The sequence below is a fragment of the Corythoichthys intestinalis genome, chromosome 1 (assembly GCF_030265065.1).
Source record: "Corythoichthys intestinalis isolate RoL2023-P3 chromosome 1, ASM3026506v1, whole genome shotgun sequence".
Classification (NCBI taxonomy): Eukaryota; Metazoa; Chordata; class Actinopteri; order Syngnathiformes; family Syngnathidae; genus Corythoichthys; species Corythoichthys intestinalis.
Window position 1 is genome coordinate 11,544,598 of NC_080395.1, and position 21,673 is coordinate 11,566,270.

At 39.2% G+C, this 21,673-nt stretch overlaps 1 protein-coding gene across 9 annotated transcripts; it reads left to right on the forward strand.

The window, feature by feature from the left end:
- The first annotated feature begins 978 nt into the window (after positions 1-978).
- LOC130925106 (gastrula zinc finger protein XlCGF7.1-like) lies at positions 979-19,271 on the forward strand. Of its 9 annotated transcripts, none has more exons than XM_057851303.1 (5): positions 979-1,342; positions 1,934-2,103; positions 2,365-2,481; positions 9,806-10,004; positions 13,567-19,271. In XM_057851303.1, exon 5 carries the CDS (start codon positions 13,648-13,650, stop codon positions 14,614-14,616), a length of 969 nt encoding a protein of 322 aa, XP_057707286.1. In that variant the 5' UTR covers positions 979-1,342; positions 1,934-2,103; positions 2,365-2,481; positions 9,806-10,004; positions 13,567-13,647; the 3' UTR covers positions 14,617-19,271. The 9 variants fall into 9 exon arrangements, with proteins under 9 accessions (XP_057707286.1, XP_057707287.1, XP_057707288.1 ...); XM_057851304.1 differs by having other exon boundaries at positions 9,846-10,004; XM_057851305.1 differs by having other exon boundaries at positions 9,859-10,004.
- The last annotated feature ends 2,402 nt before the right edge of the window (positions 19,272-21,673 follow it).

Here is a 21,673-nt window from a genome sequence, read left to right on the forward strand (position 1 = left end):
AGATGCGCCAAATGACGGAAGAAAAGCTCTGAAAATATTAAGAGAATATTATGCTGGGAAGGGAAAACCCAGGATTATAAACTTGTACACCATGCTAACATCTCTTCAAAAGGGAAAAGAAGAAAGCATAGTGGACTACATAATAAGAGCTGAGACCGCCATCACAGCATTGCGAAATGCAGGTGAAACATTGGGAGATGGTCTACTTATCGCAATGGTCTTGAAGGGGCTGCCAGAAAGTTACAAGCCATTTACAATTTATGTGGCACATACTGATGAGAACATGACATTTGCAGAATTCAAAACCAAACTCCGAACTTTTGAAGAAACGGAAAAGTTAAATGCAGCAGAAACAAGCGACAGAGTGATGAAGACTAAAGCAAGAGTTTCAAAGCAAGCCACAAAAGCAAACGCTCATGACCGGATCAAAGACGACACAGAGTTGGTGTGCTTCAAATGTGGGATCAAAGGCCACCGTGCAAAATCATGTCGAAAAAAGACATGGTGTAGTCGGTGCAAAACGGACACGCACAAAGACACCACTTGCAGACGCAAGGAAAAACCGGACGGAGCGAGAAAAATTGCTGAAGATGGAGATCCTGACTTCGCGTTCAAGGTGAAAGATGAACAGCCCGACACCAGGCGGCAGGATACACACTGCAACCGGGAACGAGGCCTGATAGTGGACACGGGAGCGACATCTCATATCACTGACGAGACCAAATTCAAAAGCAACTTCGAACCACAGCGTCGAGTTGGCAGATGGTACCCGGTGCAGTGAAGTTGCACTCAATAGAGGAGATGCGGAGTGCTACCTGATTGATAACGGATGACATGATAGCTGATATCATGACAAAACCTGTAACAAAGTTAAAATTGAAGTTTGACAGTGTTATTTTTGGAATTTGAAATGTAAAATTTCATTTGGTTGTTAAAAAGGCAATCTACATGAGAACAAGTGGGGGGGGGGGGTGTTGAAAGAAATGGTGGAGGAAATGTTTTGTATTCATAAATGTGTCCTCAGTTGATGTTGAAATAATGTTCCTATTGCTTGTTATTATTGACATATTATCTTTTCGCCACAAGATGGCAGGATGGGACTTAATTCTCTAATGTGCTACATTTATTACTTCTTTGTGTTTGACTTTGATGACTTTGATATGTGGGATTGCCTGTGAAGACAGCAATAAGAGAGGATGTGTCCGCATGTCAGTGGAAATTAAACATGCCAAGTTTTGGGTAAAAGACAATTTATTCTCGGTCAATTCTTCCGACGAATGCAACGTTGAGCTGCAACCACCTCAGCAATGAGGTACTCCAGCAGTACAGTCAATAGAAGCAGGTGTGTTTAAGCATGATCGATGTTTAGCAGGTCGAGTAATTCTAAAGTATTTTATAACTATTTTAAAGCTCTTCTCTGTTCAACATAAAGATCAACTTTTGACGAGAGTGTTACTTGGGGACATAGCTGATGTTCATTTCTGTTGGTATTTTCAATTTGTTAATAAAGTTTTTAATAACATATTTATCAGTTTATCAATTCATTTATAGCATAAAATTTTAAACATAAACATGAATAATGAATTTCAAAAATATATAACGAATTTATATGTGTTTTGTTTCTCCAAGCCATGTGAAACAACCTGCTTTGAGTCTAGACGTCTTGCCAACAGCGACCTCGCCTGGCCGTTCCTTCTCTTCGCTTCGATGTAGTTCTGCCTTGCACTCTTCTTCTTTCGTACTAAAGGAATGGTTAGCAAAGAATAAAAAAGCTAAATTAAATAAGCCTGAGAGGCTTCAATATTTACAAATGAAGCGAGTTCAGTGTATACGTTTACAAAATATTTTTCTGAGCCTTCAAATTGAGGTATTGATAGTGATGACTAGAATTCGGATATGTTGATCATATTTGTGGAATATTTTTTGACTCCAGAGATGTAAAGTCGTGATGGAACATCCAAACGCTTGATCATACCACGCTGAAGTTTCAGCACTTGAACTACTTCCGCTTCACATTGACGCAACCTTTGTTATCCGGGGCTTGCTGTTCTTTCGTGTTCCCTTCTCCAAACCAAACGACCTCCTTCAAATCGTTTTCATTGGGTAAGTACTGAAGTAAGAATTTAGTGAACTAAAAAGTCCCATTTTAAACCATAGTGGAAGTCGTTTGCCTTTATGTTGAAGCTTCGCAGGCTGACTTGACTTAGTTTAGTTTAGCTTAGCTCGCTAGCTAAGACACGTCAACGCATTCTGATTGCTTTGACCACTTCCTATTTGTTAAGTTTGTTTTCAGGAAAAGTCGATCGGTTAACATGAGCGTAATTACTTTTAATCGTATGAGACGCTTCTCGACTTGTCTTTAAGATGCGAAAAAAATACTACTGACTGGAGTCCAACGGAATCCAAACATCAAGTCAAAGAGTAGAACGTGGAAAATAAGAAGAGGAAATCCTGGTCACGGCGAACAACTGAAAAATGAAGGTAAGGTCATGACATTAGTTGTGTTGCATATCCACTCAGTGGATGGTAGTGGCACTCTCATTTTCAGAGTGTGCCAAGGGCGTTAAGTTTGGTCTCATTATTGGGAGGGACCAGTGTTGGGAATAACGCCGTTATTTTTTTCAGTAACTGGGTAATCTAACTGCAGCCAAATCAATCGTTAAGCCTTTATGTCATATCTTTAATTTATGTTTTGATGAATGTATTTATCCAGATCAGTGGAAAATATCAAAAGTTGTTCCTTTGGCTAAAAATTCAAGAGAGCCACTGACTGGGCAAAACAGCCGACCGATAAGCATCCTACCAGTCCTGGGTAAACTTATGGAGATGGTTATGTGTAAACAGATTCAGAATTATTTTGAGGTAAATCAACTCCATTGTGATGCCCAGCATGCATATAAAGAAGGCTACTCAACCAGTACAGCACTCACAGTTCTAACTGATGACTGGCTGCGGCAGATTGATAATAAACAATTGGTGGGCACTGTGTTTCTGGACTTTAGCGCAGCATTTGATCTAGTTGATCATGAGCTTCTACTTAGTAAATTGTTAGCCTTTGGATTTAAAAACTCTGCCATTCATTTCTTAAGTAGTTATTTGGTTGACAGAACGCAATGTGTTACTTACAATGGTTCCCTCTCAGATACTGTAACCCTGATGTGTGGAGTTCTGCAAGGCAGTTGTCTCGGTCCTCTTCTTTACAGCGTTTTTGTAAATGCTATGTCATATGTGTTACGAAGTGCCTGTATGACTATTTATGCCGACGATACAACAATACATGTCTCTGGTCCTAGCTTAGATCAAGTCAATAACATGCTACAACAGGAGCTTGTGTCTGTTTATGAGTGGGTTGTGGAGAACAGGTTGAAGCTAAATGTGCTAAAAGCAAAGTGTATGTTGCTGGGATCTAAATATACAAAGAGAGAAGCCCCAGAGCTAACTCTTTCTCTGCTTAACCAATCATTAGAACAAGTGTCAGAGATTAAACTCTTGGGGGTCATTTTAGATCAAACTGTTAGGTCTAAACTCACTTTTGTAATTAATTAAATACCTAGAGAGGGACCGGAAAAAGGATCAGACTAGAAAGGGAGATATGTTTTCACCGGCGGCTGCCAGGGAGAGAGCTTGACTCGCAATGTCAGTGATTCTCTCTCTGACTGTCCCGCGCTGCTAACTTTTATTGAGGGCTTGTTGATGAGCAGAGTACAGTTACAACACTGTTGTCCAACGTGGCAGGTTCGGTCGGGCAAATTCCTTATTCTAGTCAGTGATTGAACAGTCACACTTCCTGATTAAACCTTCCTGATTGAATTACCTGAGCAGGCAAGATATCTTTGTTTTGAACCCACATTTGCAATCAAAGTACTGTAGCTTGATGGAAAAGTACTGAGACATTGTGTGATGAATCAACATGTGTGTGTGTTTCTATTCATCAGCAGGATGTGAACAATCACCGGTAAGCACATGATCATGGGCTAAAACTGTATTCTTCATAATAGCTTGGAGTGCACGTATCGCTGTATATAGCTGTAGGAGAGCAATATATTTGGCACCCAAAAACAATATTATCTTACACAAACTATGTCATGGACGACTCATATAAATAATATTGTGACGAAAATGGGTAGGAATATTTCTTTAATAAGGCGTAATGTCCACTTTATGCCAATAGAAACAAGAGAACTTGTACTACAATCTTTAGTTTTATGTCACCTAGACTACTGTCCCATTGTGTGGTCCAGTGCTGCCAAGAAAGACCTTGACAAAATCCAGATGGCTCAGAATCGGGCTGCTAGATTAGCTCTAAACTGTCCTTTTCGTACAAATATTAATGCAATGCATCAAATACTGTCATGGATGAAAGTCAAGGACAGATTGACATATAGTGCTTTCTTTGCACAAAATCTGGATCTCACACAAACCTTTTAGCCTGTTCTCTAAACTTCAGACCACTTGTAACAGACATGGGCTTAACACGAGACGTGCTTCAAGTGCCACGTTTATTTTGCCACTGCCAAAAACAAATGCACTTAAAAGAACATTTATTTATCGAGCTGTTTCAAGCTGGAATTCACTGCCTCCTGAAATGCTTACAACAAGCAATCACATTTCTTTTAAAACAAGTCTTTAAAATTTTATAATTTGTAAGGAAGTGATGCTTATTTAGCCATTGTAAATAAATGTAGTTGTTTTATTTTATTTTTTCTACACTGTAGAAATGAAAACCTGCTTTATGCTATTAATTGTTTTGTATATATTGTTAAATTACTGTGAATGGACCCCAGGAAGAATAGTCTCTATTTTGGTAGAGACTAACGGGGATCCTTAAATAAATAAATAAATAAATATTTTTCCCTCCGTTACCGTTACTGACGATGAAAAGCGGTGCGTTACTTACTTAGAATAAATTGAAGAAACTACCAGCCGTAGCGAGTCTACTCTGCTCTGTTATTTGTCATCCAAGACTTGGGGTGCGTTCAGATTCATGGCAATTAAAATAGTAAACACACATAGCCTACCTTTGCAAGAACAATGGAGTTGCCGTTTGATACGGTCCTAATGTGCAGGTCCTGCACGCATCTGCAGCAAAACTGTTTGTGTAGCTTTGTAGCGATTTGTAATTTTGGAATGGCTGATGAGTTTAGTAACATACACTAAACAATAAATACAGCAGAATGTCCATTTCGGGTAATTGTGGAAGCCCGTCGACATCTTTACTCCATTTGTCTTCGGCTTGCTCGTAAGGGTCAACATTGTTCACATCCTTAAGTTTGATCACATATCTGTTCTTCGCCTTAGTAACGAGTTTGTCTCTTTATCGAACTGGCAAGTTAAAGTTTAATGTCCCGCGAGCCAGACCTGCTTCCAGTATGGCTGCGTTGTTGTCAAATCTCACGTGATCCCCCATTCTGTGACGGAAACGCTCGAGCCTAATTGCGCACGTACTTCAGAGCTGATGTTTTCACACAAAAACCGGAACAGCAGAAAGGCAGAGGGATATGATGGCAGAGCATTCAGAGGAAAATTTGCCCTTTACTACTTACTTTACTAATTTTACTGTAGAGTAATTCAGTTGCTAACTCAATTACTTTTTGGAAGAAGTAGTGAGTCGTAGAGGCGTGCGAAATTTCCGATTCTTAGATTATTCGCGATTCGGCTGTGGAAGATTGGAGAACGATTCACAAATATCCAAATTCCGATTATTGAATTATACCAGGTAAAGCGGAAGTAACACACAGTCAGCGCGGTCTTTGGGACGCAATGAGGAACGGACCGAGAGTAAATGTCATGTTCAACTCATGCCGCTAGATAAAGAAACAATCATACCTGACTGCGGCCGACAGCCGCTACAAACAACGCCCAGTTGCTAGTTGCTACAAACATGCGGCTACAGTAGATATTATTTATATGTAGAACTAATGACAGACGATCTCGGTGTTAAACATGTATTATTGAATAGAGATGCAACATGACAGACTTTCCGGCGTAAGTAAACAGCCGCCATCTTAAATCAGTAGACCTCTCTAGAAGGCTCTGTTGTAGCGAACCTAATGAACTTTTTTATCTAAAATACTCCTAAATCGGCAGAATCTTGTCTTGAATCTATCTTTAAAACTTTGACAAAAGTAGACAGAAGGGAAATTATGGAATAACGGGAGTAATTTTAACAACTGTAACAGTTGATTCACAACATTAAATTAATTGAATGTTGTTTAAAGCTGCTGATACAGAATGGGGACTGGAGTTTTTTATTTACTGTTATTTTTGTATATTTGTTTACTGTTATATGTTAACTTGATACTGAAATAGTAGTTTGGTTTAACCTGAGAGGATTTTTGAACAATTTTGTAACTAATGTACAAAACATTAAAAAAAAAAAAATAAATAAATAAAAAAAAGGGGGGGGGGTGCATCAATAATCGTTTTATAATCGAATCGGAGCCTCTGAATCGTAATCGTAATCGAATCGTGAGGTGCCCAAAGATTCCCAGCTCTAGTGAGTAACTATAACTAATTACTTTTTTAAAGTAACGTGCCCAACACTGGTAGGGACGATATAACAGCATAACCTCCATGTACACTTTTTGCTTGAGACGGGACACTTAATTCATGGCAGGCATGAAAACACACACTGAAAGAAATTCCTTCGCCTGCTCCTTAAGTGAGAAAATATTTTGTTGGAAGTATTTGTTGTCAAGACACGCGTATGCACACTGGAGAAAGGCCTTTTGCCTGCTCACTTTGTGGTCAAAGATTCACTCAAAAAGGACATTTAGTATTACACACAAGAAACCACACTGGAGTGAAGCCTTTCGCCTGCACAATTTGCGATAAAGGATTTCCTCAGAGGCATTCTTTAGAAATGCATAAGCGTACACACACTTGAGAAAAGCCTTTTGCCTGCTCACTGTGTGGTAAAAGATTTGCTCAGAAAACAAATTTAGCAACACACATGAGCAGACACACTGGAGAGAAGCCTTTCGCCTGCTCATTTTGGGAGAAAAGATTTTTTTTTTAAGTACAGTGGGGCAAATAAGTATTTAGTCACCCACTAATTGTGCAAGTTCTCTCTCTTGAAAATATTAGAGAGGCCTCTAATTGTCAAGATGGGTTAACCTCAACCACGAGAGACAGATTGTGGGGGAAAAAAGCAGAAAATCACATCGTTTGATTTTTAAAGAATTTATTTGCAAATCATGGTGGAAAATAAGTATTTGGTCAATACCAAAAGTTCATCTAAGTACTTGGTTATAGGGCTGCAGCTATCGAATATTTTAGTAATCGAGTAATCGACTGAAAAATCTATCGATTAATCGAGTAATCGCATAAAAGAAATATATTTTTAGGTGAAGAGCATTTATAAATATACATGGGAAAACAAGACATTTCATCTAATCTTGAACCATTTTCAGTCAATCAATGTCTTTATTTTCGATGTATATTGTTGAAAACAGCCAACAATTATATCTCAGATGTAACTAGAATTTTAAGAAAAGACTAATTCACTGCTTTCACTCAAAAACCTTTAGCTCTTTAAAATATATATATATATATATATATATATATATATACCTAAAAATGCCGTTACGCTTGATAACACACATCACTTAAAAGTTAGGATTTTTTCCCTCGTGTTTCAATTGGATTTCTATTTGTGTCAAGCCATTTTTAAGTTTTAAGTTAGTCTAAACTGTAAGTCCTGATAGGGTTTTGAGTTTTTGCAGTGTTCAAAATAAATGTATTATACAGGCTGTATTGGAGCACATTAGGGACCAGTGCTACTTAGTGTTTTATCCAGCAATGCCTACTGAGCTAAAATTGATAGTTAGCATGATTGAGTTTTTATTTTACACCCTCATCACTCCACAACGCTATGTTATGTTAAAGCCTGTATGTAAGACACGTTAGCCACGCATCGACAGTGGTCCTAATTAATAGAAAACTAGCCCTCCGCAGGGCTAACGTTGCTTGAGTTAGTGACAGTAACGTTAATCTTTATTTATTAGCGCTTAGCGCTCTTTGTTAGCGCATAGCGCTCTACTGCTTTAAGATGGCGGCTGTTTACTAACGCTGCCTAGACGTGGCCGAGTCTGTCCTATCGCATCTAGTTCAACATACATGTGATCTCTATGAGACTCATCAGACGCTAGTACCTACCAACGTAGCATCGTGCGGGCTACCATTTAGCAACGTCGGCGTCGTTTGTAGTGGCTGTCGTTTTTTTTTTTTTTCCCCCCTTCTCCCTCTACACACGTGGCATCAGCGCATTGTCCTGCATTAAAACTAGTCCGAGCAAAACGTGATGCTTACAGTTGTCAAAATAAATAATTACTCGAGGTGAATAAAATTACTCGGATCAGTTTTTAAACTCGAATTACTCGAGTTGCTCGAGTATTCGTTTCAGCTCTACTTTGTTATGTACCCTTTGTTGGCAATAACGGAGGCCAAACATTTTCTGTAACTCGTCACCACCTTTTCACACACTGTTGCTGGCATTTTGGCCCATTGCTCCATGCGGATCTGCTCTAGAGCAGTGATGTTTTGGGGCTGTCGTTGGGCAACACGGACTTTCAACTCCCTCCACAGATTTACTACGGGGTTGAGATCTGGAGACTGGCTAGGCCACTCTAGGACCTTGAAATGCTTCTTACGCAGCCACTCCTTTGTTGCCCTGGGTGTGTGTTTGGGATCATTGTCATGCTGAAAGACCCAGCCACGTCTCATCTTCAATGCCCTTGCTGATGGAAGTAGATTTTCACTCAAAATCTCTCGATACATGGCCCCATTCATTTTTTCCTTTACACAGATCAGTCGTCCTGGTCCCTTTGCAGAAAAACAGCCCCAAAGCATGATGTTTCCACTCCCATGCTTCACAGTGTGTATGGTGTTCTTCAGTTGCTATCCTGGCTTGTTCATGAGTGGAGACTCGAGAGTTCTTGTTTAACTGATGTTTACTGTAGTTTTTCTTTCACTACAGACCCACCGTAGAACTGGTGATACAATGAAGTGATTTACAATTGCATAAATGAATATATACAAAATATAAAAAACACAAATGAAAATATGCATACCACTTTGGCCTGCTCATGAACAAACAGGGAAGTCTACTTGATGTATTTTTTTTATATATGGCTTACTTTCAGCAACTTGGACGAGCTAGTGCTGCTTATGCTACAGCTTGCTGCATCGGACTTTTACTTCCTCATTGCAAAACAGGACGTGACCTGATTGGTTGTGCGTTCACTGCAATTAAACTTAGAAATGTAACAATTTTAGTTTAACCTTTAAACGAATTATTATTAACAATATACTTCCAAGAATCGTAAAATGACAACAGGAAAATAAAAACAATGCACACAAAAAATATTAAGTTGCACGTCTTGTAAAAAGTTAAATTAACTTTAGCGAGTCAACAGCTCCGCTTGCTGGAGAAACAAAAAAAATTGCAGGACAACTTGACAGCTGTTACAGATGCAATTCAGTATTCTTTCTCCTCCAAACACAAGAACCTGTGTTTCTACCAAAAAGTTCAAATTTGGTTTCATCTGACCATAACACATTCTCCCAGTCTTCTTCTGGATCATCCAAATGCTCTCTAACGAACCGCAGATGGGCCTGGACGTGTACTGGCTTCAGCACAGGGAGACGTCTGGCAGTGCAGAATTTGAGTCCCTGGTGGCGCATTGTGTTACTGATAGTAGCCTTTGTTACTGTGGTCCCAGCTCTCTGTAGGTCATTCACTAGGTCCCCCCGTGTGTTTCTGGGATTTTTGCTCACCGTTCTTGTTATCATTTTGACACCACAGGGTGAGAGTCCCGTAATCTATGCTCAAAACTACACTCTAGTCCTATGACCTAGACCTATCACCGCCACTCTCTTCTCGTGACAACAAATGACTGACAAGAGTGAGAGACGGGAGCACAGTTATCAGAAATCAGCAATGAGGAGGCCGAACCCCTCTCCATCCCAGCTTCTCGCCCGGACCGTTTGGAAATTGCGGCAAGGTAAGGGATTAATGTCAAAAATTGTTAACTTCTTAAAGCTAAAGGTTTGAGTGGATGGCCTAAATAGTCTTCATAAATCATTCAGTCGTGTCTTTCAATCAATACCTGCGCTTGCAATGGTGTCTATAATGCAAGTAATCACTTAATTTCTTGATAACTGACTTCAGATAGTCCTCAATATTTCACCGCCTCGTAGAACGCAGTTACTCGAGGTAGCTCTTACTGCGGAGGGGCTAACTAGCGCCTTTCACACAGGGCTTTGCTGGTAAAGGTAGCGAACGAGTATTTCGATTAGAAAAAAATATTCGAATTAAATTTTGTTGCCTCGAGTATTCGTTTAATTAAAGTGGCGTTGTAATGTTATTTTGAAAGTGTTTGGATTCAGTTTTATTTATTAGGTTGTAAGGGTGTAACGGTACATGTAATAGTATTGAACTGTTTCGGTACGTGGTAGTCGGTTCGGAACGGACGCGTACCGAACGAGTTTCTGACGTAATATAACGCTTCCTTTTCGAAGCTGTGAGTCGATCGGGTTACAGTTTCTTTGTGTAAATTATATTTTTACTTCGTCTTCTCTACTATAAAGAGGACCAACACGGTAGGACAGTCCAGAAACGTCAACGGCGGGACAACGTGGCCGCCGCGAAAACGCAGTGAAACGCGGGCGTTAGAATCAGCCAATGCACACCAGTCACAGTGCGGCCGCGTGTTAGATGCGTCCCGGAAGCGGCTCAACGCGACGCACGCGAAAAGAACGGCAGAGTCTATTATTTGACGCGAGACGCGGCCCTCCTGCGTTAATACTACTACCGGTAGCTAGGATCGAGTCGGAAGTCACTCGTGTAAAAATATGGTGGATCCGGTCGATTTTCAAACTAATATGCAATCGTAACCTACTTTTTGAGTCCATCAGATCTCTTGAGTGGTAGATCGGGGCACAGTTGACTTGTCTTTGTTGATTTACTGCTGTCTTCTCTGCTATGATAATAACCGACACGGCCCCATGTTCAATACAAAACCTTCCTACCACAACAAAACAAGTAGGAACTAATATTCACTTAGGAACTAAAGTTATACAACATAAAATATACAATATAAATGAATACTGCATCACATTTGTAAAATATAAACACATAATAAAATAAATAATAGCCCATTTAAATTAAATTGAAATGAGCTAAAACCCCTGTAATTAAATAATAATACACAGATCCTGCTTACACAATTATAGTTATTAATTTCTCTGTGGCGCTTTAACTTGAGAAAATCCACCAATAAAGCTTTTGAAAACAGTTCATAAGAAAAAAAAAAAATCATTGAGGCATTTCATTTGAGAAATGCATGTCAAAATCTTTGTCATTGGGATTGCTTTTCTTTTTAGCACAGGACTTCTTTTTTCTGCTTTCTTTCAGAAAGAAAGCTGACCAATACGCGGGGTCTGAAAAGCAAATTGTTGTTGGATTATCTTTAAATACCCGTTACTTTTTGAGCAGAATTCTACCTTTGTATAGGCTAATGTTCCTATTGTTGAAAGCACAAAAGTGTGTAATAATCAACTAACACATTTATATTTTGCATTTTGTTTTCTTACTGTACCGAAAATGAACGGAACCGTGACCTCAAAACCGAGGTACGTACCGAACCGAGATTTTTGTGTACTGTTACACCCCTATTAGGTTGGATACACTGCCCTCTGGTCTGCCTCTTTTCACATGGCCGAATCCAACTGCTCCCCTGTTAAGACCAACACAAGTTTTTGTTTGAGCTAATATTTTTTAAGGTATTCATAATTTAGTTTATAGGTATAATCAGCCATTGTTTTGTGGGAATATGTGTCTGAGCCATTTGTTTAGAGCATTGTAAAAAAAAAAAAAAAAAAAAAAACTTTAGCAGTTAGCCAATTGTTCTTTTGTTTTACATAGATCCTAATTTTTTAAAATTTATACTGTTTGAGGCTCAGCTCAGGTATTTTAATTTTTCATGTTCCTTATCCGATTATTGATAATTCGAACTAACTAGTCCATCGATTAATCGACTACTAAAATATTTGATAGCTGCAGCCCTAGAACGTCAGTTGGGATCTGAATTGTCGCCAGCTGGCGTTGTGAAGAGTTTTTTAAGGCCCCTTTGTAAAGCGCTTGTTAACGATGAAAAAAAAAAATCATGAGCAATGAGGTAACTAGAGTGATGAACTAGTGCCTTCCATACAAGTCATGTTCAAGGCTTTGTTAGTAAAGTTCTGAATGATCACCAGTTATTTTTGACAACGAGTTATTTAAGGCCCCTCTATAATCTCCGATAATTACAGAAAGGGAAGAGTTTTACCTTGTTGTGGAGGTCGTTTCATTTGTTTAGCCATCGAGAGTTTATCAAACCGGAGAGCTCTGCTACTGGTCGCATTTGAAAGTACCCACATTCCCGCGGTGTTCGTACACACCCCCGTTCATAAAACAGCCTACAGGTGTACTTCTGTTTATCCAGTATGATGCCATATCAATCGATGTAACGGACCATGGGACTAATTGCTTTGGTTGAATGTAAATAAAGTTATGATCACTACAGTTAATGCCTTTGAAGACTTGTAATCTCGAACACATAATAGTTAAGTGAATGGAATTTATACTGTACCTGTAAATTCATATTTTATGCTGTACAGCTGTTCTCTGCTTAATGCAAATAGGACATACTGTATATTTTATAATTTAGATTTTGTATAATTTGCTACTTAATGCGTCTTATATGTTCTGATTTCAGGATGAGAGATTTAGGAGTGAAGGATGCTATTACAATAAAGCAGCTGGATGCAGGCCTCAGGTGTGCTTGGAACTTGGCCAGGCTTGATCTGGAATATCATGTGGTGGTGAAGGGAAAAGACAGGGCATTCCTGTTATCAGATGTGTTTAAGTATAGAAAAAGGCTGAATGTGGAGTGCTGCAAAGTGTGACAGCATGTAAAGCAGAGATGGCTGACAAGGAGAAGCAGGCCAGGCTGAGGCACGAAGCTAAACACAGGAAGAGGGCCTGTGAGATTTTAGTGCAGGCCAAAAAGAAAAAGAAATGAACTTTGTTCTCAATACTGTTAATGCCTATGATATTGGTTTTTGTCTACAGTTGTCCAATAAAGACTTGTATATGTTAAATTATTATGTACTGTGTTTAATTCGAGATGATTGCACTATGAAAGTATAAAAAAGTATTCATTGAAAAGAATACTCAAGTAAAAAGTAACATTGTGAGTAACTGTAGAACATGAATATTTTTTAAATATTGGTAGGCCAAAAGATGACACAAAAAGACTCAAATTCAGGCCAAAACAACACTTAAAACATCAATTGGTAACCGTTTTATCTTAATACTGCCTTGATGAGGTGACGATGTCAACCATTAGTTTTTTGGGACCATATTATGGTGCTGATACAATATTTTCAACTTTTGGAATTGTTGTTTTGTAAAGTTAAAATCGCATCGGTCAGGTATGTCGTTACCCGGGGACTACCAGTTTTTCCTCTATATAAATCCGACGTCAGCAAATCACTTGATTTTTTTTTTTCTCCCCCACCTAGAGTCCTTCAGACGTAACTGTAGAAGATCTTCACCCTGAGAAGCCCGACCCCATCCACGTTAAACAGGAGGAGGAGTCCGACATGCCGTTGATCAAACAGGAGGCGGAGCCAGAGACCCCTGACATTAAAGAAGAAAAACATGAAGTTGAAATCCTCAAGTTTCCAATGGGTGTCGGTGTGAAGAGCGAAGAAGACGAAGGACCAAGCAAAGAGAGCGGAGCAGCGAACCCTTTGCGTGATGGCTCATTTCAGCATTTGACAACAAAGGTGGAGGGACGATCGCAACCGGACGGCCTCTCAGCTCCTCTTTCGGACAGCGACGACATAACGTCACATTCTTCTGAGTTTGATACTGAGGAGGAGGAGGATGACTTTGACCAAAATGCTTCAAACCCCTTAGACAAGTCGTCATTTAAAAGAGACTCAAAAGAATGTACGGTTGGGAAACCTATTCGCTGCTCGCTGTGTGATAAAACATTTCCTTGGAAAAGCAAGTTAAAGGCACACATGCGTACACACACTGGAGAGAAGCCTTATTGCTGCACACTTTGTGGTAAAAGATTTACTCAGAAGGTACAATTAGTATCGCACACAAGAAACCACACTGGAGAGAAGCCTTTTGCCTGCACACTTTGTGGCAAAAGATTCATCGAGAAGGGAGCTTTAAACAAGCACACAAGCATACACACTGGCGACAAGCCTTATGCCTGCACACTTTGTGATAAAAAATTCTTCACCAAGGGAAATTTAAACATTCACACGAGAACACACACTGGAGAGAAGCCTTTTGCCTGCACACATTGTGGTAAACAATTCGCCCATAAGGGAAGTTTAAACATTCACACAAGCACACACACTGGAGAGAGGCCTTTTGCCTGCACAGTTTGTGATAAAAGATACATCGACAAGGGACGTTTAAACAGACACACAAGCACACACACTGGAGAGAAGCCTTACGCCTGCACACTTTGCGAGAAAAGATTTAGGCAGAAGATCAGTATAGAAAGACATGTGCTAGTGATGCACGATAATACATTTTTCAACCGATAACGATAACCGATAATTTCCTCCTCATTCCAACCGGTAATGTCAAGGCGATAATTCTATTAAAAGATTTATGTAAAATTTTAAAGTATACACAAAAGAAAATATTACTGTGCAAAAATAAAATTTATTGCTCTTTTTTCAACATAAAATATGGACAAGTATTCAATTCAAACATCTAAATAATGTCAGATTGTCTGACATTGTGTAATGGTAAACTTTTGGCAACAATTAAACAAGTAAATACCTAAGTTGGTCAAAAATGCCTTTAAAAGTAAGCCATTCCTAACAAATATAACATTACACTGCAAAACACACCTCCTTAAAACTAGTCAGTTTTAAGTGTAAATCTATTGGAAGTAAGTGAAATTATCTGCCAGCGCTTCAAGTGTATTTCTCTCAGATTTCTCGGAAGAAAAGTAGCTAGCTGAAAATAATCTTAACAGCCTTATTTTAAGCAATCTATTATTATACTTAATCCTGAAAAAAAACTTGAAGAAAAGATTTTGAATAATATTTGTGGCTACAGAATGTTATTGTTATTTCATTACAACAGGAATGTGCATATTTAAATTGATAGGTGTTAATAAGTGCCAATAAGTTTTGATTATCTACTGTGACTGTAATTGAGCAGACAAATAAGTTAAATAATTTGAAAAGTGATTGCTAATGTTATATGCTTTGTTGCACACTGTGAAAATGATTAACTCAAAAGAGCGAGATGTCATGTACCCATTCTGCAGCGCTTTGTTTACATTTGCGGCACTCACGACATTTGCTTTACAGCAGCTAAACTGATACACGGCAGTACTATTTGGACGGAGTTGGAGCTCGCATCCCAGTGCGTGTTGTTTTGTGCCTGAGTTTTGTTGAGCCGAAAATAAAGGCAGCGTTACAAAGTCATCTGACCGCTCATCATTTTACATACTGAATGCATTATTGACTGGCTGACTTTGTTTCCTCCATGTTTAAATTATCATCTAACCCAACCACTGTGCCGTCATGATAAGCTTGCTTACTGGACATCACTGTTTTCAAATATCCGTGGTGAAAATGTGATTGGCATGTTTTTCATGAAGAATGGTGGCCGTAGGGGTTTGGCTCTCGGGTCATTTCGGTTAAAAAAAATGGTGTCTCGTCTCGGCGGCTGCGTTTGTACCAGATAATCCGCCCGCACCGGCCTGTTCGCCGCGGCGTAATCGGGGCCTGGCTCTGCTCGCACGCCGTGGGGGAACGCTCGAGAAACCGGGGTATTCGCCGGAGGTCCTGAAGCCGGGGAACCCCGCCAACGGCGAGGAGGCGGCGGCGGCCTGCCGGACCAGCCAGAGCGGCGGGCTCCGTCGGAAGACGGCTACTTGCAGACTATCGGTCCCCAGTCGTGCCGGTGTTTAGCCTTAAATGCGAGTTTACCACCCACCTTGGGCTGCTTTCCCAAACAACCCGACTCTGTATTGTCACAAGCCCCGTAGTTTAGCTTGTGTTTACAATAGCTTTAGCATTCCTGCTAGCAGCAGCCTCGTATTCGTTCCAAAAATCTTTGTGACGCAGTTTTAAATGAATGCTGGGTTAGTGGTTTTGAATGAGGATGCTTTCTTTCGGCCTCGTGGAACTTCTGCGGTACATGTTTCGCAGATGGCGAGAGCGTCGTTTTTTTAGTAACAGCCGCCATGATATTCAACTATTTCTTGTCGTGTAACTCCGCCTCCTCAACCCCTCCTCCCTCAGGGGCTTCAGTGAGTGGAGGGGTTGAGGAGGCGGCGTGCTGAATTCTTTGTTTGTGCACATTTGGAGGCTAAATCAAGTATATAATTATCGCATTGCATTATCGGTTGAATTTTTTTATTATCTGGATTATCTGTGTGACGTCATAATTGCCATTATTGGTCGATAATTATCGGCGACCAATATTATCATGTATCTTTAACATGTGCAAACACACTGAAATACATAATGATATGAAATGACATAAAGAACGAAATTATTTTTCAAGTGCTGTTCTTTTCCACAACTATCCAATATACAATATATAGCGGAAACAAACAAGGCTGAAAAAGCAGTTTCTGCTCTTGCACCCCTCTTTTCAATGAACTGCAGTATTTGAAGCCAAAAGAACTGTTGTGTTTGATAGAAAAATGTATGCTAACATAGCAGTTTCATGGAGCATTATGCCCCTGGACTATTTTTTATTTGTCCGTTTTACCCTGGAGACCCCGTTTACAGACACTGAGCAACCGATTCTGTTTGTTTACTTCATTTGTTTCGTTGCCGCTGCTGTGCTCGCTGTCGATAGTCTTCTGTTGCGTTGCAGAAATTATGTCACACTTCCGGGTTTGGAAATACAATATTGATGAAGAGCTAAAAAAATGCAGATCATCCTTGCAATTACGCCTTTGAAATGACATTGTTGTTTTGACGAACTTGTCCAAAGTTTATGTTCGTAATTGTCACGACAAGGCGGCATGGAGGACCAGGCGCGTCGATAGTGGGGGGTCGCAGGGTGCTTGAGCACCTGCCCTTTTGTCCCTGCATGGTGGGTAAATGGTGTTATACTTGTATAGCACTTTTCCACCTTTCAAGGCGCTCAAAGCACTTTACACTACATCACCATCCGAGAACTTGAACACTGAAAAAACATTTACATGAAAAAAAGCCGTCTGAGTGCCTCTAAGCCGGCGCATAACCCCCCCACCCCCCCGCTCCTTTTCGACCTGGATGTGTGGTGAGGAGTCCCAGGACATCTGGTGGTGTTAAACATGGTTTTACCCTGTGAAACTGAAATTGAAAGACTTTTTCTATGATTGAAATTTTTCTTTTTTTGATTGAAGGGATATTTCTTTTTAAAAATATATATTTTTTGAAGCAACAAATTTTTTTGATTGAATAATAAAGACAAAAATGTCCTAGCCAAAATGTGGCCCAAACACAAGTCAACGATACTTCAATCAAAATAGTTGCTTGAATAAATAAAAAACTTCAATCAAAACAAAACAAAAAAAAATCAAAGAAAAATAGGTTTCACGTGCATTTTTTTGTTTCAAATTTATTTTTGCATTCAAACATTTTTTTCGATTGAAGCGCCTTTTTTTGTTGAAAATATATATTTTGATTGAAGCAGCTATTTTTTTTTCAATACACAAATCTACCTCCATATGGCTCCGCCCAGGGAATACAATTTTTGACTGGGGTAACTACATTGGCACGACACCGGCGGGCATACCATATTCAATGGATAACTTGTAAGTTAATTTAATTGCTGACACTGCGTTTAGGGGTCATCAACATGTTGTGCCCCCCCAACTAGTGATGGGCGATACCAGTGATTTTGGATTTTGGACATACAACTATGATCGGGGTTTGCCACGAGTTACCTATCAGCTAACGTCGCTACCTTCTACTGTTCATTCCACAACAGTTGGCAGCTCTGCTTTGACAAAGTCATCAGTCATCTATCCAAAAAGCCCACTTTTTTGCAAATCCTTGATCATAAGCAGACCGGTTGAGGAAGCAGGCATCTTCGAAGTGTTTGTAGCAGAGAACACTACTCGATGATGGCATGAACTTCATTCGCTTCATGCGAACAAAAGATGTCCATTTACGTGCCCTACTACCCTTTGGCCACTCATACAAGTTTTCTTTAGATTGAGTAGAATACATAGCCACACACCGCCATGACATCTTACCGAGAAGCAATGCAACAATACTAGGGGTGTAACGGTACACAAAAATCTCGGTTCGGTATGTACCTCGGTTTTGAGGTCACGGTTCGGTACATTTTCGGTACAGTAAGAAAACAAAATGCAAAATATAAATGTGCTAGTTGATAATTACACATTTTTGTGCTTTCAACAATTGGAACATTAGCCTATACAAAGCTAGAATTCTGCTCAAAAATAGAAAATACAACATTCTGAAATGTAGATATTTTGAAAAACAAAATAAAAAAAATAAGTAACATTGGCTAAGACTTTTTCTTTAAAAAAATATCTGATGTGCAAAATTGAACTGTTGCAACACTGATCAGTTTCAAGTTTCTCATATTAACTTTATGACCAAAGCCTCGAAAAGTAACGGTTAGGTAATATGGGGCGCCGTTTGTAAAGCAGCACATGCTGAAAATTACGACAACATTTTCTCACATTTAGCGCCGCATCAGTGTTTAAAATGTGGTCTGGAAATTTTAGTCATTTTTATGCACATTTGTTACATTATTTAGCAATTTAAATATTTGTTTTTAAATAACAAGTATTGGGCTTGAATATTTAAATCCAGAACTAATTTAAATCTTTAATCTAAATCTTGAATGTAAATCTTACATATATATCTTAAATCTAAATGTTGAATATAAATCCTTAATCTAAATGTTAAATCTAAATCCCAAATCCAAATTTTGAATCTAAATTCTTAATCTAGATAGTTAAATCTAAATCTTAAATATAAATCTTAAATACAAATCTCAAATCTAAATCGTAAATGTTAAATGTAAATCCTAAATCTGGAACTAAATATTTATGTAACATGTAAATTCATATGACTGGTGACCGGGAGTAAAAAAAAAAAAAAAAAAAAAGTTGGAGCAGCTCAGACTGTGTTTGCATATTAGCTAAATATTTAGTTTCACCCGATTTAAGATGTAGATTTAAAATTTAAATGTAGGATATATATTTCAGATTTACATTTTAAATATAAGATTTATATTTAAAATTCAGGATTTAGATTTAACATTTACATTAAGGATTTAGATTTAAGATTTAGATTTAAGATTTAGATTTAAGATTCAGATTTAAGATTTAGATTTAAGATTTAGTGTGCAAAAAAAAAGTGACTCTAAATTTTTCACACATTTTAAAAACTGCTGCGTTAAATGTGAGAAAATGTCGTAACTTTCAGCATGTGCTGCTTTACAAACGGCGCCCCATAAGGTAAGGGCTGTCAAACGATTAAAATTTTTAATTGAGTTAATCACAGCTTAAAAATTGATTGTAATTAATCGCAATTCAAACCATCTCTAAAATATGCCATATTTTTCTGTAAATTATTTTTGGAATGGAAAGATAAGACACAAGACGGATATATACATTCAGCATACTGTACAAAAGTACTGTATTTGGTGATTATAACAATAAATCCACAAGATGGCATGAACATTAACATTTGTTTTTCTCTGCAAAAACAAACACACAACAGAGCCTTAGAACAGTAACAAAAACAGTATTATTTATAATGTGTCCAAAGTGTGTGTAGTGTACACATAAATGTGGCCCTCTTCCCTACTCATCCTCTAGCCAGTCGCTGAGGCAAACCAACTTATTTACATTTTCTGAGAGTTGTTCCATCTATATTCTTTTTTTAATTTGAATTCCCCACCCAGAGGGCCAACCTGCTTTTATTTTCTTCCATGTTTACGTTTAACCGTTACCCACGCTGCTCACTGCACTTCTGAGTGGTGCGACGGCACTGGCCGTTGAATTGATATCTTTTTTAAGACTGTCAGTCAGCTGATCGTCGCGTCCGCCAGCTGGCTGCCTCCCCTCCCAACGTGACATACTCTGATTGACGCCGGGCGGGCAGACGACGTCGCCGCCGCTGATGGGCCACCTGAGGAAGGGTGCCAACTTCAGAGACTAGCCGCTGTCTGTAATGTATCTGTCGTGCAGCCCTTTGTTTACGTTTGCGGCAATAACGACACTTGCTTTACGACAGCTAAGCCGATACAAGGTAGTTTGAGCTCGCATCCCCTCGTGTGTGTTTTATTGTATCTGAGTCTTGTTAACCAAATAAAGGCAGCGTTAACAAAAGTCATCTGACTGCTCGTCATTTTACAGTCAACACTCAGAGTTCGCATTTGACAGTATACGAGCCGCGTACCTCCTCGCCAGCTGTTTGCTCTCCATTCATTCACCTGTGCATTTGATCGCTATTTTGTTACACTCCCGCTTTTTCAGTGAGGTATTTTGTGTTCGTTTGTTATTGATTGTTTTTGTTCAGCACTGTAAATAAGAGCACAGCAGCGGTAGAGGTAAACTGCCGTTTTCGTTCAGCCCGTTTTGTTTACTGTAGAAGCCAGGGTAGTGGCTGTCTTTTTTTAATTTCCTTTTCAAGATCAGGGTTTACTTAGTGGGTGGGGTTTAAGTGTAGTTTCATTTTGTTTGTTGTTTTGGCCTGGGCTTACGCTGAAGCCAGCTCCTTCCACATTTTGTATATTTTGTTCATTGCGAGTTCGACTTATGTGAATAAAATTGTGTCCACTCGCAACCTGTGTGTGTAGCTTGTTTTATGTTACGCCCTTAGCGAGCCATCCGTGGGGCGTAATTAATGGTGGGATAATGGGATGCATGAGCGGGCATTCCGCGCTTGCGTTAAATGCGTCAAATATTTTAACGTGATAAATTCAAAAAATTAATTACCGCCTGTTAACGCGCCAAATTTGACAGCACTTTACATTACGTCAGAAACTCATTCGGTACGCCTCCGTTCCGAACCGAGCACCCCGAACCGAAACGGTTCAATACAAATACACGTACCGTTACACCCTTAAACAATACTGTTCTATGGTGGACTTCCCTCGCAGTTCTCTGTGTGACGTAATTTCCGAAGATTGTCGAAGAAAAGCATTTTCGTTGTCAGGGGCGTTGCTATGGGTTAAACAAAGAATCTGGAAGGGTTGCGTTAAAAAAATAACGAAAATATGCTTATAATTGTTTAGCCATTGATATTATTCAAAAACATGTACTGTAATCTGATTACTTTTTTCAGTAACGTGTAATCTAACGCGGTCATTTTTCTACACCAGTAATCTGATGAAAGTTAGTTTCCTTAGTGTCTCTGTGTTACTATTTTTTCATTGCCTCATAACGTATGTAGAATGAAGAATATTGTAGTCATGTACGAAGAGCATTTTTAATAGAAAATGCTAAAATAAAAGGTTCCCGGTACGTGTTTCCATGACAACCTCTTAGCTAATTTCTGTTTTGGTCTTGCGTCACGTGTTGTGGGACTGAGGCGGGTGGACATTCGCGCCGAGTGTTGAGACGTTGCGAGGGAATGTTGATCTGTGGATATTCAT